Below are 26,514 nucleotides of genomic sequence, written 5' to 3'. Positions count from 1 at the left end.
AAATGTTGTAACAATGAAAATACTGAAGAAGACTTTTGAAGAATGGAGTCAGAAATAAGTAGCCAAAATATCAACAATGTCAGTAATGATGTCTGCTTCTATGGATAGACTATGTCCAAAAGATGTTATTGAAGAAATGACGGATGTAGGACAAATTTTATCTGACAAGACAGAGGTGGTATTGAAAGTAGATTTACAACTAACAGGCCAAGAGAATGACTTGGAAAAGGATGTTTCACTGAATCTACAAAAGAAATTGGCTGATGTTTTAATAGCTCTCCAATCCTTAACAAAAGAAGTTTTATGTAAGTTTAAGGACTTAAAAATTCTTATTTTGGAATAAACAGCAAAAGGGCGATTAGAACGTTGATTTTGGAAAGTTATAAACGGACTAAGGGACCAGATGGATTTGAAATAAGATTTTGAAATTAATTATAAGGCTACTTCCTGTGGGTTGTTTAGAATTCTATAAAAATATATATGAAGATTTTGAAATTAGATATAAGAAACCTTCCTGTAGGAAAATGCTGCTATTAGAAAAAAACATGATAAGCGGACTTTGAAGGTTGGACTCTAGAGGGAACCAGAAAGAACTAAAGATTAGAATTAAAGGAAAAGAGACCTACCATGGAGCAAAATACTCTAACTTTGCAAGAATTCAAGGATATTTGGAAACAATGCACTCAGAAATTACTCTTAAGATTATAAAAATGGATTTAAAAGAGGTTATAGAAGACAAACAGGTTTTACTGGATAAAACAGAGACTGAGTCTGATTCTAATGTGGACTGAAAAATGACAGGTTACAAGACTGATATGGAAAAATATGTTATACTGGATTTACAAATGAAACTGGCTAATGTCTTACTAATTAAAAGGGATATACAAAAAACAAACTAGAAGAGTGACTTGGATAACTTTCTTATTTTGGATTTGCAAAAGAGATGTATTAAAGTTTGAAGGAGCTTCTGAGAAGAGACAAAGAGAAGTCAAAACAAATCTAGTTCTGGGACACTATTGAAGGGACTAAAGTTGAAGATCCTTAAAAGCAAAGGGAAGGAATATAAAGGTGGATTATTTGATCAAGGTTAAAATATATATGTTGTTGTTTCTGGTAACTCTTAATGGATTTTTGCTGACCAGGACCGAATGGTGAGGCCTTAAAAATTTGTTTATAGAAAAGAGATGAGATAAGGGAATAAGAGATCTTTTGTTGTATTTTCAGAGACAGTGAAAAGTTATTGTGTTAAAAGGAAAGGAAAGGAATACAAAGTTGATTTATTTGATTGTGGTTAAAATATATATGTTCTTATTTCTGGAACTGGCTGAAGTTTTAAAATTCAAAGGGAAATGCAAATGATAGTAACCTGAACAATTTTTTCCTATTGAATTTACAAAAGAAGCTTGTTAAAGCCTTGAAGAACTCTGTGCAATGGGACAAAGAAAAAATGAAGAGAAAGAGAAATCAAATCCTACAATTTTTGATTGAACTAAAGGTTAAGGCCATTAGAAGTAAAAGGAAGGAATATAAAGTTGGTTTATGTGATGAACGTTAAAACAAGATATATTGTTATTAAACAGGGTGAGCTCCTGTTTCCTCCCCAGTTCCTGTCAACCCAACAGTTCGAAAACTTATGTGAGTAGATAAATGGGGACTCTCACTCCGGTGGGAGGAAAAATGCTGGCGGCGCCTTGCAAAAAGGAGTTGGGAGCAGTTGCTGGTAAGCGCGAAAAACCGTGCGCACCCGAAAAGGGCGTGAAGCAACGGAAACCCCGCCTCCTGCGCTCGCCAGCTGGGCTCTGCCCTAGGAAGGAGGCTCTGGCAAACCACTTCCGAAAAACAGTTGCCTTGAAAACTGCAAGGACTCGTCCAAGCAGTCACTGCAGGGTCAGCAATGACTGAGCGCAGACAAAAAAAAAAAAAAAAGGGATGGGGTATGGGATGAAGAGATAAATGTTTGTAACCTTCGAGGGGAGTGAAGAGTCATTTAATTGTTTATACTTGTTGTGATGAAGGTTGGAAGTCACTTCCTTATATATTGTTTTTCTCTTTATTATATTCTTTTTTCTTTCTTCTCTCTTTCTTTGTTTTCTTTTTCTTTTTCCTTGCATCTTCTATCCTTTCTTTCTCTTCTCTTTAAGTTTAGTTTCTATTAGATTTTACTACTGTAATAAAAAGTCTTAATAAAATTATATATCCACATCTCTGTATATTAAAAACTATCCCAGCTTAAAACTATATCTGAAGTTAGTAGCTCTTGAATGTGCTTTCTTAGCCGTTAGTGGGTGATAATGCTGAGCACCAAGCCAATCACATTTCCGTTAGAAGAATAGCAGCAGGCCAGGCCATCTGACAAATTGCAATGCGTTGCAGCCCTGTGGGAATGTTTTCTTTAAAACAAACAACAATAAAGCCCAACTCCTGGTAATTATCTGGTTGTGGACCCTTGCAATGCTTTTTAACCACCTGGAAGCTTCCCTTTCTATCCTGTTCCCTTTATTGGGTTCTTCGCAAATTAAAACATAATAATTGCTCCCTCATTAAACAGCAACTGTTCTTCCAGCTGGAGGGGGAAAAAAATCCTGCCTGCCCCACCTCCAGTCACTAGCAAGCAGGAAGATTGTTTTAGGCAGATTCATGCAAAATAGGAACATGGGCAAGCAACTTGATCCTCATGTGGTCCCTAGGAGTTGAAAATGATTTGTTGGCAGATAATCAGTGTTTCCTTTCACACCATCAGGTTCCATGTCCTGCTTAGCCTTATTTTTTAAAAGATGGATTTAATTTTAAAAAGGTGAAATCTGGAATTGTTCAACTCAAAGCCCTCTCAGTCTGCAACATCGTTAATCGACACTATCTTTGTTTACAAGCATTGCTTGAGGTCCCACACAGGCCTCCGAGGCTTTGGAAAATAAAGAATCAGTGGCCACAACTCTGGATTCTTTGGTTTCCTTGAAAAATATTGGTGGGGGGGACCAATTAGCTGGGATGGTTGAAAGCAGAGCAGAGGGCAACCTCCCCTGTTTGCCTTTCAGTAAATGGGGGCTTTGTAGTAACCATGATCTGTGCAGCAAAAAGTCAGATGACCACAAGAGAGCAGCAAAGAGAGACAGAAAACTCTCTTTGCTTCCACCCAGTGGTGGTCTTGATTTTAACAACCCAGATCTAATAGACCAGAGTTTCTCAACCTCAGCAACTTTAAGATGTGTGGACTCCAGCTTCCAGAATTCCCCAGCCAGCAGAATTCTGGGCGTTAGTCCACGCATCTTAAAGTTGTCGAGGATGAGAAACACTAATAGACCACCTAAGTGAACAGGCCTGCTATGGCAACCATGTTGTAAGAGGCCCCCTCTTCTCAGAATTCGCAGGGGGCCCCAGGCCCAAAACTTTGCGTACTCCTGAACCATGCTGTGGACGGGTTGTTTTTGACTCAGCTCTGCTGAGTCAGAGGTCTGAACTGACTCTTGCACTGACTATTGATTAGGCCAAAGGTTGCATTTACCTCTCCATCCAGCTGAATTGAGGGCTGGGAGGCCTTTTTATCAGTGTGTGCTTGTTGTGGGGGAGTGCTGTATTTTAACAGTCTATTTAATCCAGTCCTTTGGCAACCATCTCCTATTCTCTCTTCAGGACCTACCATGCGGAGCCTTTTATGTCTTCTTTTCCTGTTCAAAATTCTAGTTCCTGGTTTTGCTGCCTCCCTCCGTAGCCAGTCTGACCAGCAACAGACTCAAGAAGGTAAAAGTAGCTGAGAAGGGGGGATTTGGTACCCAAATGAAGTGGCAGAATTATGGAGGAGGATGCTCGTGTGCCTTGCAAACGAAAGGAGTGTCAGAGGATGTTAAGAATGGGCGATGGAATAGCGGTCGCAGTGCTTCAGACTCAAAGGTGAAACACTGCTTTGGAGCACGTGGGGGCATTTAAGTAACTCCTGCTTGCTACTCCTGAAAACAAGTGCCTCTATTCCTGGGATTGTTTGATAGCTGGAGAAGGTGGCCATGCGATGCTAGGAAAAGACAGAGCTGCGTTATGGAGTTGCAGGCAAGGGGTACATAACCACCCACATGGACACCTCAAAGCACCTTTTTGCCTGAGATTCACATCCCAGCTATGGAAGTGCTAGTTAATATCCCCCAGTGCTCCTTCAGTATTTTTAATTGCCTTAAATTATTTTAGGTTCTGCAGCAAATCAAAAAAGCACAGTCACATTTCTACTTTAACTTCCAAGCTTTCCCAAGCGATAAACTGACATCCAGTTTCTTAGATGCAAATGCTCCTGAAAAATGGGGGTCATAAGTGATAGGATGAATTTTCTCTAAAGGAACCTTTACTAAACCAGTTTTATTAAAAGACATTTAGATAGGACTGGTCTTCCTTTAAAAAAAAAATTATTAAAGATTAACATTGTGGTAGTAAAAATGAATGCAAACTAAAAGAAGAATAGAGAGAAAGAGTAAAAAGTGCAAAAGGTAAGGAAAAAAATATATAGAGAATGACTGCTCTTCCTGAACATTGAAGCTACACCATTCCCTACCCTATATTTATCTCTGTAGCAACCCTGTAGTTTAGCTAGGGAAATCATCGTTCAAAGTCGCCCAGTGACCCCAATATTCCTGGGTCCCAATCCAGGATTCCAAAGTCCAGGGTGGGCACACCGCAGCCCTAGTAGCGTCTGTAGCCCTTGACAGCTTGCATACGGGTTTGCCCCTAATTTCAAATCCCTCTCTAAGAGATTAGTTCAGAGTTTTAGCAAGAGCTGCCTGTTCCTTCTCTACAGCCTGCTGCTTGGCAAAGAGGGAAGAGGGTTAGAAAATGGGGTGGGGGGGAGGATGGGCAGAGAGACGATGGGTTTCTTCATCCGTTTTTGCATCTGGCCACATCTGTTGCTTGCTTCAGCCTGCCTGCCGTGGCAGCCTAAAGTTGCCTGAACTGGGAAGAGCATCTGCCACTCGCCCCCCATACCTTCCATTGCATCAAGGGCACATTCTCTGGCCTTCTCCCAATTGCTGTATAAATGCCAGTCTGATGGGTCCCAGAGCCACCACTGAGGAGCTGCTGCAGTCACATCGCTGAGCATCGTTCTGACAATCTTCTTAGAGCATGTGTTTAAAACAGTTTGGTGAAGCAGTTCATCTTGGCAAAATGAAGCAGGTGGGCCCTGGATGAGAAGGGCAGCAAGTTTTCAATTTGCCACCTGACTTGTCCTCCCTCTCAAACTCGCTGTTTTATTTTATTTAATAATACAGGTAGTCCTCACTTAACTATGGTAATTGGGACCAGAATTTCTGTCGCTGAGCAATGCAACGTCAGGTGACTGCACCGCTTAGCAGCAGCAGTTCCAGCAGTCCCAGTTACCGTTGTTAAGCAAGGACCACGTGGGTGGTTAAGCGAGGATTGCGACTTCCAACTTCCTGCCAGTTTCCCCATTAACTTTGCTTGTGGGAAACTGGCCGGGAATGTCTCAAATTACAATCATGTGACCACAGGGGTGCTGCAATGGCTGAAACTTTGAGGACCAGTTATAACTACCATTCGTTCAGCTCGAACAGTCACTGAACAAGTGGTTGTTAAACAAGGACCACCTGTACAGGTAGTTCTCATTTAGCGACTGCCTCATTTGGTGACCATTTGCAGTTATGACAGTGATGAAAAAGCAACTTTACAACCAGTCCTTGCATTTACAACCTTCACAGGTCTGTAAAGCAAAGGAAAGCTGAAGTAAGAACAGTCGCAATTTCACTTAGCGACCTCTTCACTTAACAGCTGAGTTGCTGGTCCCAATTATGGTCGCTAAACAAGGGCTACCTGCAGAGCCAGCCTATCTATCCTCTCAGGTTATCTGCGTCCCTCAAAGAGTTGCTCATCTCTGCTCTATTTTCTATACCATCTTGTCTCTCCTGGTTTAAGCATGTAGTGTAGCTAACACCAACAAGAGGCTGCGCTCAGTAGCTGCCACAGTCCTGGCTTTCTGAATTTCTCCTCACAATGCTAATCATCCACCCGCTTCACAAATAACCAGCAATTAGTGCTTCTCTGACTCTTGCAGAACCACATTCCATATGTGGCAGGGAATGCAGCATGAGGGGGAATTGCATTGCATTCCCACAAAGAGCAAATAATAAGCTTTTGAGGGAAGGGAAGGCTTGGGACTGTGACTAGAAATAAGTAACAAAAACTTATTCATGATGTTTAGGAAGCGATCATCTGGAAAATCTCATAACGGACAGAGAAAGGAAAAGAATCTTATAGGCAGAGTGGTCAGCACAGGATTCTCTCCCAAGCCCCCCAAGTCTCTGGTCTGTTTACATATGAATGGGATTGCCCCAAGTTTGTTTATGCCTTGTGCCTGTACCAAAAGCCAAGCTGGCATCAACCCAGCCTCCCTTCTTCCTCATCCAAGAATGTTCTCTACCAGCAGTGGAACCCTGCTTCAGCACTGTTGAAGGAGAGGGTTATCCACCAGGCTTCAGGATTGTGAGACAGGCTGGTGTAACTGTTTTCCAGCAGAGTGGAATGGCTGGAGGTCAGGAGAAATGGTTAAAGGGCTGCTGCTGTTCCCCCAACATACCCTGTCCGAAATGCAGGGGTAGATTGCCTGCAGCCCACATGTGATTTCCAATCCACTTTTGCTGGATGACCTCCCCTCCCCCATGAAATTATGCAGCCAAATTCTGTTGGCAATCCACTGAGAAACACTGGTGTGGTTTCCTGCCATATTTTTGCAGGAAAACTGCAAGTCTGATGTACAAATCTTCATTTAAGCTTAACACCTCAAAAACATTCTGGAAACCCTCTTGGGAATGAAAAGGAAGTTCCATCCCTGTCAACTTCATAAATGTTGCTTCCCACTGTGGCACTTGGCTGCTAAAAAAAATCATTTCCTTGAAGAAATGTAACCTCTAGCGGCTGAAAGTTTACCCATTCTTACAGTATCTTAATTGTATGGCTGGTCCTTCTGGAATTCTGTATTTCTTTACTTCTCATGTTCCCTCTGTTACAGAGTAAAAAGGAATTGGATGGAAATAAAGCCTGCCCACCATCAATCAAGATTGCTAGATGCTTGATGCTAGATTGCTTAGTTATTTTAGTAGTTCTTGATTTTCTGTCTCCTTTATTTAATGGGCATTTAGCTCTGCACCATAACATTTTAAGCAATCTTTGCAACCTGGGCAACTTCCAGATGTGCGGACGTCAACTAGAATTCTCAGCAGTGGCCTTGCCAGCCAGGGAATTCTAGATTTTGAAGTCTATACATCTGAAAGTTGCCCAGGTCCAGAAACATTGCTGTAGGTCCTACACCCTTTCTGTGAGAACCAAGGGGTCTTGTTCATAGATTTCATGCCTGCTCTGAACTCCAGGATAATGTCTGCTGGTTCCTGTTCCCAGTGTTCCTGGATGCCTCTTCTGCACATAGATTCTTGGGCCGTAAGATTCTTTATAACCACTGGGATTTTGAGCTGATTGTGCCAGACAACTTGGAGCGTGAGTGCATAGAAGAAGTTTGCAACTATGAAGAAGCTCGGGAAGTCTTTGAAGACAACTTAAAAACAGCTGAGTATGGGGAATGGGAAAGGCCTTGGATTGGGTTAGGGTGGCCACTTACATGTCATAAAAAGAGGACATGTCCCCCAAAACAGGTCTGCATTTCCCTATCTATCTACCTATCTACCTATCTACCTATCCACCTATCCACCCACCCACCCCCCCACCCCACCCACCCACCCATCTATCTATCTATCTATCTATCTATCTATCTATCTATCTATCTATCTATCTATCTATCTATCTATCTATCTATCTATCTCTGTAGTGCACATGCCACTCAATTCCAAAAAGGCTCTGAGCGGCTTACAATAATACAAGAGTAAAATAGAAAGAATTAAAAGGAAAAGAAACTAACTAAACCCCAAACTCATTGATAATCAGTTTTCTAACTATTGACACACCAAGGAAAACATTACTAACACTAACTGTTGCATACTGCAGTGAGGGAGCTCCCTATACCATCCATCCTCAAAGGATTTCCGGAATAGCCAGGACTTTATGGCTTTCCTGAGTCCCAGTAAGATTAGTGCCGACCTGATCTTGGGTGGAGTACTGTTCCAAAGGAGATAATATGTATAATTATGATGAATGTAAGGGAAATGTAGCACACTTTGTCCTAATGAGAAGAGGGTAACCAATGACCTAGTTCTTTGCTGTCCAGGTGCTATAATTAGACACGTTTAAGCTTTTTTCCTCTTGTTTATTTCTGAACTGGAAAGCCCATTAAAGAATGTATGCTTTCAAATGGAGGACAATCCTTTGTAAAGTTGAACATATTTAGCCTATAAGTATAGTAGTCTATAAAGTAGAGTTTTCCCAATGGGGTACCCTTTAGATATGTGTACTTCAACTTCCAGAATTCTCAGCAATGGCCATGTTGGCTGGGGAATTCTGGGAATTGAAGTCTACAATCTGGAAATGGCCAAGGTTGGGAAATACTGCTTTAAAGTACTGTATTGTGCTTTTCAAACTATGGCCTGCTGATGTTGATGGTATTTGATGCACTTTTGACTCTACAACCACAGTAGTAATTATCCTCTTGTTTTAGAGTAGCAAAATCTAGTCCTCCCCAGCCTACTGTTCTCTGGATCTACTACTGTACAACTTTCAGAATTTCCATTCAATATGGGCAACACATTTGGCAGATATCAGACTGAAAACACTGGATTCAAGTAGTGGGGTTATCTATAATAAACATCTTAGAACAAAAAAGCATTTATTTGCTTATTTTGCAAAATATGGTTTTTTAAAAAAAAAAAAAAGGTAGATGTTCTTCCCAGACATAATTTAGCCAAAATGTAGTTAAGGAAATCTGGATGTGAAGTTTGAATTCAGACACCATGGTTAATGATTATTTTGTTAATCAAAATTGGAAATCCTGAACTGAATTGGGTTTACAAAGCAACTGTGGTCCTAACTATGATTTTATATTATGTCTGAAGGGACAAACATAGCTTGGTTGTAGCTGCTCCACTTTCCCAAGGCTGTTGCACAACAGTGTTGGATTGTGAGTTTATAAAGCTGAATGGTGAGAGGATGGAAAATTACAGCAGACAAATCATTCTAAGCCATGGTTTGGATAGTAAGCTGTAATGAACATAGTCATGGTTAGGTGAGATGTCTGAACTGAGTTGTATTCTTTTGGCTTCTTAAATTTTAATGTCCAAACATTTAAAACTTTTTCTCTATAACATTGGCTGAGTAGAAAGTAACATTTTAAGGAGAGAATTTGGATATTGGATATTCTATTGTTATCAGATGCAACAATCCTGTGAACAGTAATATTCAGACGAAATACTAGGTCATGGTTTAGGATTATAAAAATGAGGTTCAGCACTCTTTCCTCTCCTTGGATTTGGTTGCAAAGAAAAAATCAGGAGTTTCCACTTGCGTTTTGGACTAGTAACACTTTAGCACTTTGTCATTTGAACCTTAAATACTGGTTAATCATTACTATACTTTGTGGAAACAAGCCAGCTTCAGAACTTGTAGTTTTTTAAGTTGGCTATTTCAGATAATTCATAGCTAAGGTTAACTGTGCTCTGTCAGGTTCAGATAACACTGTAAACTTCTGTTCAATTAACAGAGAAGTTTTCAACCCTTCCTTCTGCCTGTATGTTGTTGTTTAGTCGTTAAGTCGTGTCCGACTCTTCGTGTATTCTGCCTGTATAGTAATAGAGAATAAACAAGCAGATGCATAGAGGGGTGCTTAACCACAGCTTATCACTATTCCTGACAGTCCCATTGTCTGGAATCCTGAAGCCAGGATTCAGACCTTTCTGAGAAGGCCATAAAGCTCTGCAGATCCAAAGCTGCAGAGTAAGGAACATGGTTGACTAAGTCAGTTCTCCGTGTCAGCGCTAGTGTGGAGAGTTCAGAAGAGGTACAGTAGATCCTTGCATAATCAGAAGCCACATGGAAGGTCTCAAGCTGGTTGTTACCAAACTGTGTGAGGGAATCTCTGGCTTGGAAAAGGTGGGGAGTGAAACCAGCAACACCTTGAAATGGTTAGCAGAGACACAAATTAGGTTAAGTCCCAAATTGTTTTGCATGAATCAAGTTGTGTGTGATGTCAGTTAGCATACAAGGAGAGCAGTTCACATTGACCTTTTTGAGGTTTCTGGCATGCTGTCTGCAATATTTGGATCTTGCTTTATTTTGACAGGCTGGTAAGCAAACCAGAACAGCTTGGTTCACCTATAACCTGAGGTATAAATAAATAAAGGTTCACAAAACACAGCGGGTGGTTTCACCCATCACAGTAACCCATTACTAAGCATAAACGTAAAGTGTGAACCCAGTCATACAATTATTACTCCTAGTGGAAAATGTCCAACATTAATCCACCAACCTCTTCTCTGATTAAATAAGATGCTATATTTGGGGTTTTTCATTCATGTCTATGTATGTCACACAAGCCTCCTCCTGCCCTTGAAACCTTTCTTTTACAAGCTGGTATTTGTGGACGCACACCATTTCACTAATAAAGGGCATTCTCAGTCAGTCTTCCCCAGCCAGCAGGGTGATTATACCTCTATAATCTGGTGGGAACTAGGTGAAGGAAGATTTTCTAGGGACAGAGATTGTCAGTATATAATTTGGTTCATATTAACTAGCTCTGACTTTTTCAAGGCCAGCTTTCAAGACCATTTTAATCTTTGGGGAACCTCCAGTCCATGCAGACATGGACGTGAATGCACTCTTACTGGCCACTAAAGAGCTAAAGGCATAATGTTCATTATTTGAGGCTAATTTATTTATTTGTTTGTTTTAATTCAATTTTGGCACTAATGTTGCAAGGATATAGATGGATGTGCACAACAGAATTAGCTTTGGGGGAACATTATCTTTGTGACTATAATTAAAACAGTAACAGTTTTCTTGAGGAAATACTGATTTCTTTGTAGTGTTCAGTGTTTATGTTTTTAACGTCTTAAAATCTATTTTCTACCAACATATTCTCAAAGGCAAAGTGCAACTAGTTAGCCACCATATTGCTGGTTAACAGATTAAAAAAACCACATTTAATAATTTAAATTATAGTGGGTAATTGGTTAGCAACATTCTATTTCCCATGATTCTTTGAGAGTGAAGCAGTGGCTTAACTATGGGACTTCTGAACAACACTAGAACAGTAGCCATGTTAGACTTCTGTGGCAATAGAGGTTATGGTTCCTGTCCCGGTATATATGTTAATTAATTTAGGAATGTTAGGATGACCGTGTACTATTATGATTGATAACTGTATTTTTTCATTTAAATTTTAATTGATTTGTCAGAGAGATCTCAACCGAACTGTTATATTATTGCCATTTGATTTAATATATTTTGTGTACTGATGAGCCTGTCAATTGAAGATAACAATTTATGCATCCAAAGAAATGAGCTATAGTCCAAGGAATAATAATTTTAATAGTTTTTAAGGCACAGCTATGTAACCTAAACAGGCCATAGGCAGCATGCCCCCCTGCCCCCATTTTTGACTCTGATCTGCAGCATGGCACAACACGTATGAAAACTAGTATTAGCCATAACACAGGTTGGTTGGTTGGTTGGTTGGTTGGTTGATCAAACTTGTACGCTGCCCATATCACCATACAAGTGACTCTAGGTGGCTTAAATCTATTTTAGAATAGATTTAAAAATGAAAAAGCAAAGAAAGAAACCTGCAACTTCATCCTCTTGAGTGACACCGCCTCAGTCTGTATGATATTGTAGGTGCCTCTAGCCAGCTTGGTGTAGTGGTTAAGGTACTGGGCTAGGAACCAGGAGCCTGTGAGTTCTAATCCTGCCTTAGACATGAAAGCTGGCTGGGTGACTTTGGGCCAGTCCCTCTCTCTCAGTCCAACCCACTTCACAGGGTTGTTGTTGTGGGGAAAATAGGAGGCAGGGGTATTAGGCAAGTTTGCCGCTTTGAGTTGACCAAAATATATATTAAAAAGGTGGGATAAAAATCTAATAATAAAAATAGCTACCAAAATATTCAGGATAGCACAGAACTCTGTTATTTCCAACAATGCTAGGAAACGTGTCAACTATTCCATACTCTGACTATTTATAAAGAGGGTGTCCGAAAATTCTATTGAAAAGGTGTGTTTTTGGAGATACGAGATTTCCTCCTGTAGTGCCTCTTTAATAGGAAAAGTTGTACCTTGATCTTGTCAAGGCAGGGAAGCTAAGAAGGTTTTTGCTTGATTTGTACTTATATATTGAAAACTCATAAAAGACTTTAGTTTTATATACTGTCCACCATTAAAATACAGCAACACAGTATCTTATGCAGCCTTCCATGTGTGTCAGGTAACAGATTTCATAATTCCCAGTATGGATGATGGAAGTTTAACACATTTACAAGGTGTGAGGTTAGATAAGGATGACTTATGAAACAAATCTCCCAGACTGCATAGTTACAGTAATATGTACAGTTTACATATCTATCATATTGCACAGTACAATTTGCTATATATTCTAGATAGTTTTCAGCACCCAGCCGAAGAAAGAATGCCTCTTGTTATATATGTATATTTGTATTTACTTATTGAGCTAGAGAGGGCTGTTTGTTTTTTTAAATTATCAGAGGTTTTTCAACCAAACAGTAAAATATTTGGCTTTTCAAACAACTGTGGGTTTCAGGTTGAGTATTTCTGATAGAGAAAGTTGACTTGATTGACTTGAGTTGTGGGGGGTTTTTTCCTATAGGATATTGCCCTCTAGTGTACTTCTTTTGAATTGCAAGGATTAGATGCAAGTCAAGATTCCTGGGAAATCTAGACCACATCATAGCAACTTACTACAAAGATAGGGATGTGGTTAGCACATAGCCTTCTTGGACAGCTGACCAACCCTCCTGCTGATGCCTTCCCAACACCATTTAAATTTTCTACATATCTCTAACCTATTATCATTCTGGAGCAGTATATGTATAATATGTAAAAGATATATAATATGTAATATGTAATATTATATATATTATATATTATATTATATATAATGTACTAGTATATATAATATGTAAAAGATAGCTAGGTCCAGGTGCCCAGAATAGTGTCACCAAGGGCAGGTAAGCCCCTCAAGGCTTACTTTGTTGTTTTGGAGTTAAATAACTGTGCTTTTCCCCTTTAGCAACCAGGAATCCATGGCAGTTTTGCTATGGGTACAATCGAACATGCTTCATCAACCATTTTATTAATGGTGCTGCCAGGTGACTCTCTAGGTTATGGGATAAGCTCAGTACCTATTGGCTGTCTTAGGCTGCTATGGGCATGTCCCCTCCCTCTGGTCCCTGGCTGTTGTTCTCTAGGACACTTCTGCTTTGGACCATGGGAATCAGGCTTTCCTTCTGTTCCTGGAGGGCCTGGATCAATGCAAACAGCAGTTGACCAGTAGTGGCAGTAGGGAAGCTGTGTGGTGAAGTTGCAGACAGAGAAGGGACTTATGTAACCCCAGTCCTTCAACCTATGAACTGTTGTTTGGACTGTCAAATGTTCTGGTTGATTCAGGTCTCCAACTCAGAGATGTTCTAGATAGTGGTCCTCCTCTCCTGCTTTATGTGCCTCCTCTCACAATCCAGACAACCGTTCCCCAGGCTGGGAGAGGTGGCAAGTGAAGGGGTTGGTTTTGACAGAATGCTAAACTCATGGGTCTAGCCATCTGTCAAAAACAGTCACAAAACACAGCAGTTCCGGCTTCAAGCCAGAACATAGGTAATTGGGATTGGCGGTGGGAACACCAAAATCTAGGCTGGTTTAGTTGTCTGTTGGCTCACATATAGGAGGAGAAAACTTTAAGTAAACCATGTGGAAGAGCTGAAAGACATTTGTGGAAGACACTGATTAGCTTCCACAGGAGAAAGACAGAGGGAAGGTGACTTTTTTTGTTTGCTGGATCTCTCAGAGCAGTGTTTCTCAAGCTTGGCAACTTTAAGATGTGTGGACTTCAACTCCCAGAATTCCCCAGCCAGCATGCTTATTGAGCTAGAGAAGGATACTATCAAGCAAGGTATTCTCTTGGATTGTTTTCATGAGTTGGGAGTTTGAGGCCTTCTGATACAATGATTCTACTCCTGCTTGCAGGGCTAGCAGCAAAGCCTAGCACTGTTTCATGGCATCTGAATCAGGAGAGGCTGTGCATGTTCTGAACCAGTATCTGGATCTAGAGATAGTTTGGATGGGGGCCAATAAACATGTTGTATTCCAACAATACAGAGAGGTGGGATGGGGTGGGGTTGAGTGGGGGTTCCGTGGAATTGGGAAGTTTGTCTGTTCTAAATAAGATAAAACATAGAATTATACAGTTCTACAGTTATCACGGTCATTAGAGGCCCAAGGGACCTTCATAGCCCACTTTGATTGGTACAGCAACAGCCTATTTCCTGGAGAGGAACAGCCTCCATACCTTTCATGCACTGGCAACCTCAACTTTAGATTTCTATAATATGCCCTGCATAAAGCTACCTTTGTGCTTGATTTGGAAGCCGCAGCCATGGCAAAACACGGCAGCCAGGTTGCTGAGTGGGGCTTTTGGCCGTATACATGTTATACCTTTGCTAGTACAACCAATAGGGCTGCCAATTAACTTCCAAGCCAGGATCAAGGTTTTGCTTCTGACAGACAATGTCTTGACTTAAATAGAGGGTCTGACAGACTGCCTTCACCATTATCAATCAAGTCATCACCATTAATAATTAAGATCATCATGGGAGATCCTACTGTATATGCCAAGAATGGTGGTTATTTGCAACTGAGTCTCCCTTGTGGGGGCTCCTGTGCTCTGGAATATTCTCCCCCCTGATGTACACAAGGTGCATAATATTACACCTTCTAGACACCTATTGAAGGTCTCTCACTTTATTGAGGCATTCTCTGCTTGAGTGTTCTACAATGATTTCTGCTTTGTTTCATTTTCCTTCCATCCCCCTTTTCAAAGAAATATACTGTACTTCCACGTGCTTTTTATTATGGTACTGTATTTGAATAATTTTATTGTACATTTCTTTGAGATGTGGTTTTATGGGAAGCAATGTAGAAATATATTACATAAATAATAAAGAGTTTATCATCTAAAATTTAACACAGGAGATAAGGGAGAGAGGAGAAGGTACGGGGGTGACACAAGTTACAAAACTGATTGCTTTAAAAGAATTGAAATGGATATCAGGAACAAGAATTCAATCAATAATGCCAATGTAAAGTAGATTGATATTAAAATGATGTTTCCCAGGATTTGGGCTGGTATGGTTGGTGCTCCCTTTGTTGAATGTTAGTTGTTGATGGGATGTTTTAGGGTTTGCTAGTTTCACCATTTTGCCCTTCTTTCCTTCCTTCCTTCCTTCCTTCCTTCCTTCCTTCCTTCCTTCCTTCCTTCCTTCCTTCCTTCCTTCCTTCCTTCCTTCCTCTTTGTCTGAGCCTGGTTCTGTTATTTGTTTTTTGCATAATTTTTATATTGTATTGGTGTACTGTGAGCCACCCAGAGTCATTTGGAGTCAGACAGCATCAAATCAAATGAATGAATGAATGTGTTAACATCATATTAACATTATCCTCTTTTCTTGATATCCCTTACAGAAAAAATTTTGGGAGACCTATCCACACAATGGAAGAGGAGGAGCAAGTGAGTAAGGGTACAAAACAGCAACAAGGAAGTTCCATATATTTAAGTTTTCTGATGCTGTGCTATTCTTCTTGAATCAAGTATTACCTTTATAGGCAGCAGCGTTTCTCAACCTTAAGATGTGTGGACTTCAACTCCCAGAATTCCCCAGCCAGAATCCACACTTCTTAAAGTTGCCAATGTTGAGAAACACTTATAGGCAGGATCCCAGCTAATGATTTCTAGGGGCTTTTAGAGTCATCTAACCATTACTGTGCCCATATAATAGTAACAAGGCTGGGCTTTCTGCCCCTTCAGCAACAGTTGGGTGCCAAGAGACATTCCCAGCTTGCTGAGCTAGTGCTCTCCACTCATCCTTGAGTAAGCAGAAAACTATGACATGACCTTTGCTGCCCCATTGCTGATCCCTATCCTGCCTCTGTTGCCTTTGCTTCAAGTCACTGCAGCCACTTGGTTTCCCTTCGAAGAAATGAGTTACAAGGCCTTACCATCTTCTAAAGCTGCCTTAGCCCTTTGAGGTAGTGCAGACAAGAATCACAACTATGAGTACTAATTCTATATTTATTTTAAAGTTACATTAACAGAATCTTGCAAGACAAACTATTTCTCCCCTCCTCTCCTTTTACTTTCTGGAAAACTAGGGAGGGTCCCTTCTAAAATGCTTCCCATGCCTCCTCTCCTGTGGGCTGAGAAATCTTTTGCATTTTGGTTGTCCACTCTGTGGCTCTTCCTCCTGTCTCCCAAGGTCATTCCCACATACCATTGGAAGCTGCTGTTGGATGGTGGCAACTTAGGCAGGGATACATCGCTTTAACGCTGATGTTTAAGTCTGCCCTTCATGGGACGAGGACAAGATGAAACCAGCATCATGGGGACATGGCAGCACAGAAATGTTGCCATGGAATGTTTGTGCTGGGATTAGGTGCTAACGGGGAAAGCCTATAAGGTTATATAAAATGGCCTTACTGTAGTGTCTTCTAGCATCATCCAGCCATTGCTGTGCTCAGAAATATCAATAAAGAGAGGCTTTATAGTGCTACAACAATGGCTGGGTGAAACTATAAATTACAACTGAGGAAATAGCTCAGTAGAAGGAAAAGGCTATGGTTCTATTCCTTCATCCTCCATTCTCCAAGTGCCTCTAGATGAGAGTTGCAGCCCTGTGAAAAAGCAAAGGTTGATCAAGGCTGCCCTAAAGGCTCCTTCTTACATTCTACATGTAAGCAGCTCATCCTATCACAGCTTTTCTTTTCCACAAAGATGTGCTCATATAACTTTCTCTTGCCTAGCCAAGTAATTTACCATAAGGCTGTATGCTGATGTATGTAATCTCTTCTCCTCCTCATTGCATACTGTATATTCATCACTAAATCAACCAATTCAAGCTGTAGCTATTGCCTTTGGGGCAGTAATGTGACAGATAATAACTTTTGGAGATTCCCAGTGATCATCATTATTACTTATTATTAACTTGGGGGTAACCTTTTGATGGTTGGGGACTACATGTTTTTTTCAGGAGAGAGGACTGCATTGGAAGGTAGGGAGCAAAGTGTTTGAGGTAGCATCATCCAGAATGGCAGGGCCAAAATTCTCAATTTTTCTGGGGTACTTCCTTTACTTTTTAAAACTGATTTAAGGATATATTAGGATATACAGTGGTACCTCGGTTCACGAACTTAATTCGTTCCGTGACTCTGGTCGCGACCCAAATTGGTCACAACCCGAATCAAATTTTCCCATAAGGTTCAATGTAATTACGGTTAATCCGTTTTGAACCATATGTATTTTTTTTTTAAACCACAAAAATATGACACAAAGTACAGTACGAAGAGAGAGAACGCTAACCTTGCTCGACGCGACTTCTGGCGTGGAGGACAGGAAGGCGGGTGGGGAGGTGGTTATTGCTTGGAGGGAGAGTCCCCCTCCCTACAGGAAGCCACGACCACGTGTCACGGGAGGGAAAATGGCCGCGGATCCTGTTCGTCACCTGATCCGGCATTCACGAACAGAAGCAAAATTTTGCGAACGGTGCTGTTTGTGACCCGAATTGGTCGTGAACAGAAGCATTCGTGACCCAAGGTACCACTGTATATTCCAGTTTCCATGTGTTTCCCATCCCAGAACAAGAAACCAAAATTGCTGATTTTCAATACTGGTACAGCTGAAATTTGGCACCATAATTAGAGGGGGCTTTGGGATCTCAAAATTAGTGTGGAGGGCATACTCTCGAGCCATAGTTTGCCCATCCTTGTATCAAGAGATAGTCATGCCAAATTTGAACTGGAGCCAAAGCGCTTAACACAGCACTGTTCCAAGTTTATTCCAATAACTCATAATCCAGATTTTTTCCCTGAGATCCCTCAGTTCACAGAGGCAAGGCCTAATATAGCATTGATGCTGGAGTTAGGACCTCCTGTTGTTTTAAGTACCAAGAGTCCCAGTAACCCTTCATTTCCACCTGTTTTTATAGGGACCCCAGGAGTGGACGTGGCAGGCCTAGTGTCTGGCCTTATTGCAGCTTTGGTGTCTACTGTCATGTTCATAGTTGTGGCCATGTATTGTGTCAAATACCGTGCTAAAGAGAGAAATCGATCCAGGTACGTGTCAGGATCCACAGGGAGATGTTTTGTGCCCACCTATGTAATAAAGGGAGGGAAAGGGGAACATAATTCTAGCAATGTTGTCACCAAGTAAACATGAGGTCAAAAACATTTGATTCAAGAGGAGGGATTAACTGTTGCGTCAGTGAAGTGAATAACAGCATTATGGGGATTTATATTCTGCAAACTGCTGACCTCTAGAGGAATTGAAGTATAAATCTGATAATTTTTAGCTGTGTGCATATTTTCTAAAGTGTATGCCCTTTTACACAGTTGTTAAAAATACACAGTTGAACTACAGTTTCCATCATTCCCAGCCAGCATACCTCTTTCATGGATATTAAGTGAAAAGACTTTCTGAAATTGATAGTTTTCTGAACTTTTTTCCTCTAATGTGGGCGATTGGACTAAAATTCCCTTAAATTCCAAGCGGCCTGTATGCTTTCTAAACAGCTGTTGAAAAGTTTGCTAAACTTTTTGTTTTGATTAAGTGAGGCTTACAGACAAGAAGCCTGTGAATCGTTCTATCTTTCTTCACCTCTGTCTCTCTTTCCTTTTAGAAGACTTCAGGAAAATTTGTATCCAGGGATTCCCCTTGCCAACCTTGATGATGAGCCAAAGCCAGAATCTGCACCTGGGCTTCCTTCTTATGAGCAAGCAATGGCATCTCCAGGGGTGCATGATGCGCCACCCCCACCTTACAACAGGTATAATTATCATTGGGATCCTACTTCAAAATTCTAACAGTATCTAAGGATTGGGAATTGGATGTGGATGGAGAGAAAGGCTTGAGAGTAATGCCACCTAAAGGGAGTGTGGAACAAAGATCAAGATCCTGTCTGAACTGGACCATGGAAAACCTTTTTCAAGGAAGAAGTGTTGTATTGTGCAGAAAACCCTACTCCCATGGAAGATCTGGATGAACCTGCAGTAGACCAAAGGCCTTTGTTCTCAAGAGGAAAAGCAGTACTGGAGTTGACAGGAAGTTCAGAATCACCAACAGAGCTTATGTTTGCCTCCAATGTGGGGGTGGGCAACTGCAGATGTTGTTGAACTTCCAGGAATCTTCACCCCTACTTCTGCTGGCTGGAGCTGATGGGAGCTGTAATTCAGCAACATCAAAAATGCATGTGGGGTGGGGGTGAAGGCACAGATTTCCTTTCCCTGCTTTGTCATTAGGGACCTGACAGGAGAAAATGTCATTGCCATTCTCCTCAATAGAACTTGTTCCAAAGGAGAGACTAGATTCATTCACTCTGAATGAAGTCAGAAGGAGAGAATAGTTTTAAAATTACCAATTCCCCTCACCCCCCAAGACCAGGAAGAAGTAGGCAGCGTGTATATAATATCCTCGGTCTCCTCTAGACTTCTGCTGGTTAGCAATTCTGCTTTGAGCCCTTAACATGTAGCTTCTTGCTCCAGTTTCGGTTTCTGCACTATTTGTGGGTCATGGATGCTGTCCAGAGCCCCAAAAGCTGAAGCCTGAAGGACAGAAGAATTTGCTATTTTTCAGCCACAGTAAACTTTTCAGAATGTATCACCTAGGATACTTGAGGGAATAAAATTGGGGAAATCCATATACACTACCCAGAGCTCCTTGCAGGAAAGTTAGGAAACAAATGTGATGTGATTAAAAGGGACACAAATGCCAGGCAGTTACTACAGTATGGAATAGCAGCACAAAATGTAACTTTTTCATTTTTCAGTTGGCTCTGGCTTCTTAAGTGAAAGTTGAGAAAGCTTTACCTTTGTGGTGGTGTGAATGTGCACACATACACATGAATGCATGAAAATAACAGCAGCATCTTTTTCTACAGAGAGCACTATAAAATCTGTGGGGTCATAAAAATTGTAGGAGGTCATGTTCCATAGGGGTGGGGTATCAAAAATAATAATTATTATCTTGTTAGGGTCAACTAAAATGGTAACTAATAAGCCAATTTTCAAGCAAACCTCTTCTTCAGACTGGATAGGGTTAGTGTGGGTACCTAGCACATTTAAGCTACTGCTAGCATTCTAGTTCCACATGCTTCCATTCCATTCTCATATGGCAGAGAATAACCACTTAAATTACCTACAATGTCTTCATTGTAATGTTGCCATAAAGTATGGTAGGTAACTTAACTGAGTGTTTTCTGCTGTTGCCGCTACCAGATCAGCTCAGGGCCGGCAAACACTTGAGGCACTAGAACCAGATAAAGGGTGGATATAAAGTAAAAGGAAGATAACAGGAAAAGCTTAGCACAATGGAAAAGCCCCCAGATTTGTAATGTTTAATGGTCCTGAAATGAAGTGCAAGAGTGTTAAGCAGATTTAATTAGAGTAGGTCAGTCTTTTCCAATCATGTGTCCTTCAAACGTGTTGGCTTCAGAACTCCCATGCAGCATGCATGTTGTGGTAAGTACAACGTAAATGTTAATTATGGTGCAGAAAAGAATTATGGTTATTATCTGAAATCCGGATCTCTCTCTCCAGTACCAAGAGAAACATTGAAATCTTGCATATATGACCAAGTAGCAGAGGTTGGTAATATATTGAGAGTGTGCTGCAACAGAGTACTACTGAAAGGGAGCCAATGACCCCTGTGGTTATGAAGGCCAGTCTTGAAGGTGGTTCAATATGTTTGGGGCATTGATTGATTACTTTATTGCAGTCAAAGGGTATATCTTCAAAAGGAACAGATCAGGGAAAAAGGAAGGGGGAGAGATGCTGTATATGTAAAGCTTGTGAGACCGGCAGAGAGATCCATGAATCTGAGATTGGAAACTCTGATTAAAGCATATGGATGATGATAGGAGGATAAAGGAAAGAAAAATTGTATTGAGATAGCACATAACAGGCTGCCAACCCAACAGAAAACACACATTACATTGTTCTGAAACAAATCACAAAACTTTCACAGAGGACAGCTACTGTATTAATAGGGGATTTTCAACTTTCTCAACATCTTCTGGAAGTCTGCTAAGTCTGAAACATCTCAGTAAATTCCTGACTTGCTGGCCCCTCTGTCTCTCAGAAAGTAAAGGATGGAACAAAGGAATCTGGTACTCTGGAGTTTGTTCTGATCAATGGGGAACAATACTGATGAAAAGACAAACATTGGGAAGGATGGTGGCTGTGTTGTAATTTTGGAATTTGTGGTAGTGAGGAATGTATTGACTGAGTATAGCTGAATATGTACCTGAACTTTAGGAATGACAGTCTTAAAAAGCTCCCAAAAAAGTTGCAAGTCTATGAAGGCTGGAGAAGAAAAAGTTCAGCAGGAATTGGGAGATCATTGAAGCTGAATTGTAAACTGTTCCACTGAGAAGGAAAAATGGAATCAGGCTTCACAAGTTCACTGAAGAGGAGAGAGTGAGGTTTGTTTTTTTTTAAACAGAAGATTATATAGGTGATTACTCCAAGATGTGAGTCATCTGAACCTGTAAGGGTGAAATTAAAAAAAAAAAAGTTCAGAATGAAATAAAGCTTGTCAGAGATACTTAGAAGCACCAGAAAGAGCTTTTTGTTTATGTTTGAATCAAGAAGAACAATAAGGAAGAATAGGCCAGCTTCTTATGGAAGATCATGTGAAGTTAACAGATAATGGAAATAAGGCAAAAGTAAAGTATTATCTTGACTTCACCTTCATCCATAGAAAGTTGTGACAAAGCTGGGATGGGTAGGTGAATCAGTAGCTCATAAGATTAAAATGAGCCAGCAGTATGATCCAGCTGTTAAAAATGTAATCTAATTTTAGGTTGCATTAATCGAAACATAATGATCAACTTGAGAAACAAACAGTTTAATACTATTTGGCACTGGTTGAACTGCAACTAGTATTGTGTTTAGATTTGGGTACTGCATTTTTAGAGGGTCATCAAGAAATTAGATCACACCAAAGGAGGGTGGTAAAAATCCTGGAAGTCCTTCTGTATAAAGAACAGTTGGAAGAGCTATGTTGAATCTGGAAAATATTAAAATGAAGTACAATAGCAATACTTGATAGGCTGTCATGCAGAAGATAAAGCAGATTTGTCCTCTGCTATTTCAGAGACAATCCCCATCCGCTGTATGGAGATCGTAGGTAAGCAGAATTTGGCTTAACACTTGCAAAACCCATGCACTGGTACATGCTATTCAGCAGTAGCCCAGTGTGCCGTTGGAACTTGTGAGCTATTTAACTGGATGAATTTGAGTAAAGGCTAAATAGCATCCAGATTTTATTTCCTAGGCTGAGTAGAGCACTGGGGCAGCTGAAAATCCTTTATTCCTTAATACCATGGAAGCCTTTATTTAAATTGCAGGTACTGGATGTGTACTTGATGGACACCTATGGTGGGTTATTTACATTTTCTTGCAAGGAAGCAAGGTTGTTGGGTTTCTCAACAACCCCATGGAGGTTAGCCCAATGGAAAAAAGGCCACTTCCTCTCTTCAGGAAATGCTACATGTTACAATCACTTGTGCTGAGTTCTATCCGCAGCTGCAATGTACAGAGGTGATTATATGAAAGCAGAACTTGGCACAGATTCACGTTCTACACACTGCAATTTTCCACCATTCTTAATACAGAGGAGGGTGGCAGTTCTTCCCAAAACATGATCTTAATCTTTCACCTCTCCACTTATCAGGAATATTTTAATCCAGACAAGTTTTTCTTCACTGACCAGCTTCCATGTGTGATTTTTTTCTTCAATTACCATGTCTTTCTTTTTCTTCAGGAATAACACCAATCTGACTCCGCCAACCTGAGTTTTCAACAGCAAGATAAATATGCTTGGAATACCTTTTGGCCTCCCTCATCTGTACAGAAGACACTATGCACACACATGCATCAAAGCCGAGGCAGGGAGCACATATGTAAACATGGGACATTGAAGCAGACAATTAATGCATATTGGATATGAATGTGCCGTATACAGAGACTGTACGTGTATGTCAAGTGAAGCGTGCAAAAGAGGGCATTGCAGCACATTTTGGTTGAGAAATTAAAATCTAAAATCGCAAACGGACGTATTACAACTGATACCACTAGGTTAACACGAAAGTGAAGTGCCAATTTGCACAGATTTCCTCCCCCCATTTCTTTTTCTTCTTCTTCCACTCACCTTATGAATGAGGTTTTTATACCTGTCTTTTCTATCAACGTATGATTATGAAAGGATTATACTGAGGATAAATGAACATTGTTTTTATTTGAAGATAAACATGATTGACTGTGCCAGACTAATTAATATAACAGGAACTCCAGGCTGGAGTAAGAAAACTTATAGCTCAAGACAGAGATTCAGTTTGGGAAACTGCTCTGAATTATGCAAGCTCAGAGATTTATTCAGGTGCAGAAAGAATCGGGATGTTATAGGGTGTCTCCTGTAATTGGCATGCAGCTTAAAGACTGGATTCATTGGTAGCATCGCATTTTGCCCCTGCTTTTCCAGAAAGTAGCATTTGCTGTGGCTACTGGCTTAGCTTTAGCTAAGTTCATGATCTAGAGAATGTCCTCTTCCAGTTCTAACAACACCGAACATACAAGAAGCTCACTTAGACCAGATCAGATTATTTGACCATCTGGCCCAGTGTTATTGCCTGACCCACATCTGCTGTCCAGGGCCTCAGCAGTGAAAGGCTTCTCCCATCACAGCTGCCTGACCCATTTAAAAATTTGGTCTGGATTAAGCCTGATTTTACCTTCATACAAACACACCTTCATACACCTCTGAGCAATGTTCCCTTCCTACCTGCAAAGGCAGACACGCCCACCCATGCTTCCAGAGGATTTCATTGGGGGAGGCAGATTTGCAATGCAAATTGGGCAGTTGCACAGATATTTCTAGACAAGTAGGAAAAGTAACAAATGAGCAGACACTCATTTAGTTAGAGGTGGAGAGCAAATAAGAAAGTCCAAATCAATTGCAGAAAATATGTATACCTCTGCAGTGATATAAGCATATAAAAGTGAGAGCAAAACATGTTTACATATACTTCTAAGAGCTATATTGCACAGCTCTCTGTGGCACAAGATGAGAATGAAATGAGAATGATGGCATAGTTGGACAAACACATCTATATGCACAGATGTTAAACTCATATCTGTCCTGCCTTTCCACTTACTTGTCATGAAATATTGTTTGCTTGGCTCTGAGCACAATAGAAAGAACACTCCATCATAGCTGTAAGGAAGGGGAAGCGGTTTGTTGAGCGTTGGTGAACAATAATGTGGCCAATTAACTGAATAGTCTGTGAATCTTTTAACATGATTTGTATGGAAAATAAAATTTAAAAAGCTGTTTCTCATATGTCTAAGTGTCCTTGTTGTCAGAAGACTTTTTGATTCAGGATTTAATTAGAACAGATTTCATTTATCCATCAGAAGAAAGAGGATTCCACATGATGCTAGATTGCCAAGACTCAGCCGGCCTGTTGCTCTAGTAATTGCCAGATTTGCTAATCTTCTGTGTAAGTGGACAGCCAAAGTATCTTGCTTTACTCTTTCAGCTTCTTTCCCCAAAAACTCTACTTTGTGAATTTAGATTATGTTCTTGGCAGCTGTTACTAGGGCCCTCTTCTCCCAATGTGTGGATTTGTGAAGTATGTGTACAGGAAACTCCCACGGCTTATTATTTTGTCACATTTGTGCTTTGGCTTGCTTACCGGTGGAGCAGTAGTCCCCACCCCCTCATCTTTTAAGGTGGTGTTTCTCAATCTCAGCAAATTTAAGATATGTGGACTTAAATACTAGCATGCTGGCTGGGGAATTCTGGGAGTTGAAGTCCACCCGTCTTAAAGTTGCTAAGGCTGAGAAACACTGTTTTTAAGCATTTTTTCCTGTACTTCCATTTTAAGGAATGAATGTAAGCATAAACTTAAGGTATTACTGATACCCTCGTTTATTGTATTACACAAATCTCAAATGTAGATTTGAGTAATACAATAAATGTAATTTTACTTCTTGTGCAACATCCTAATAACTGAATCTTCACATAAATATGGCCCTTGTAATTACATGTGTTTGGCACATAAATACATGCTGTTTGCTGCAGCTGAAAGTCCCTGCTTCCCAATATCCATATATAAAGAAACAAAGGAATTTTCTACAGATCCACATTTGATCTCATGGCGCATCACGTAGCTTTGTGCGGGAATACAGACCTCTGAGAAAGTAAGTCTTCCAGTGTTGTGCAGCACAGGGGTTTAGGTTTTGTTTTGTCTTGTCTTATGGCACCTGTGTATCATTTCAGCTGTATGGATGGTCTGGTTGTATTGAAATAAATACCCCAATTGCATTTATTTTGGTAACTGGGATGTCTTGTATGATAGGCCGAATTTGAGAGCTCTAACTTACCAGGAAGAACTCTGAGCATTTCACTATTTTCCTGAATGAGTCCCAAATATCTTTCTGTACAGGTGTCTTCCCCAGATTGGAGCCTTCCAGATATGCTGGAACTATATTTCAAAGAGTTTCCAGCTGATATGACTGTTGGAGGCCTTCTGCAAGACTCTCTTAGAAATAGTTGGCTCCCTGTATTCTCAAAAGGTTAAGGTCCTTCAGCACATAGTTCAAAATTCAGTGGTTAGTACCAATCAGACAAAGAGCATAAAAATAGATTTACTTCATCATGAATGTAAATGTTCCAGCAAAAGCAAGCCAAGTTAAACATAGAAGAGACCACTGGGGGTGCTGAAGTTCTGTTACATCTTTCAGGGCACAGCCAGATGGCTGTGTTAAAATACTTTTCTTCAGTCAGAATTGGCAGATAAGTACGCCGGCATAAATTGCCCTACTGCCATGGCTGATTGCAATTCTGCCTGAGCAATGAAGCCAGTGAATGGTGCAGTTCTTTCCAAGAGGTTGGTGGATTTCTCTGGCTGAGTTCCCCTTCACCTCCCAGCAGGAAAAGCAGCCACCCATTGCTTTCCTGAATGTGGGGTGAACGGAGAACACAGGCCGGTGCTTCGAATGGCTAGTTTAGTCACATGTCAAGTTGCCCAACTAACAGATCACCCTTGCAGAAGTGTTATGCATCTGTTTACCACCTATTACTCGGGCTACTTTTGAACAGAGGTCTAGTGCTTTTCTGAAAGAATGTTAAGCTCATGTCCAAAAATAGCCTGGATGACAGGTCACAGGCATGGAAGAGGGTGGAAGGTGAAGTGGGAAGGAGTGATTGATAACAAGCTCTGTGCATGGCTAGCGTTTCAAGTATATGGCAGTGTGGCAGTGAGTGGCCATTGGCCAGCAGCACCTGTAAGTAGCCTGTGGAGTTAGCAAAGTGGCAATG

General features: G+C 40.8%; 1 protein-coding gene across 2 annotated transcripts in view; it reads left to right on the top strand.

The window, feature by feature from the left end:
• The window catches only part of PRRG2 (proline rich and Gla domain 2), a 29,684-nt gene extending 5,160 nt beyond the window's left edge, over positions 1-24,524 (top strand). Inside the window, exons 2-7 of one of the 2 annotated variants that reach the window (XM_015887376.3) lie at positions 3,631-3,738; positions 7,387-7,550; positions 15,609-15,654; positions 18,125-18,251; positions 18,818-18,961; positions 22,957-24,524. In XM_015887376.3, coding sequence (XP_015742862.1) covers positions 3,639-3,738; positions 7,387-7,550; positions 15,609-15,654; positions 18,125-18,251; positions 18,818-18,961; positions 22,957-22,987 — 612 coding nt within the window. In that variant the 5' untranslated portion in view covers positions 3,631-3,638 and the 3' untranslated portion in view covers positions 22,988-24,524. Of the gene's footprint in view, positions 1-3,630; positions 3,739-7,386; positions 7,551-15,608; positions 15,655-18,124; positions 18,252-18,814; positions 18,962-22,956 lie in introns of both variants that reach the window. The other variant, XM_007424134.4, reaches the window with a different exon arrangement.
• Positions 24,525-26,514: the final 1,990 nt, after the last annotated feature.

The sequence above is a fragment of the Python bivittatus genome, unplaced genomic scaffold (assembly GCF_059951505.1).
Source record: "Python bivittatus isolate LINGU-HERP-01145 unplaced genomic scaffold, Pbiv_v1 ctg000410_np1212, whole genome shotgun sequence".
Lineage (NCBI taxonomy): Eukaryota > Metazoa > Chordata > Lepidosauria > Squamata > Pythonidae > Python > Python bivittatus.
This window is presented reverse-complemented; position numbering and strand designations above follow the sequence as displayed.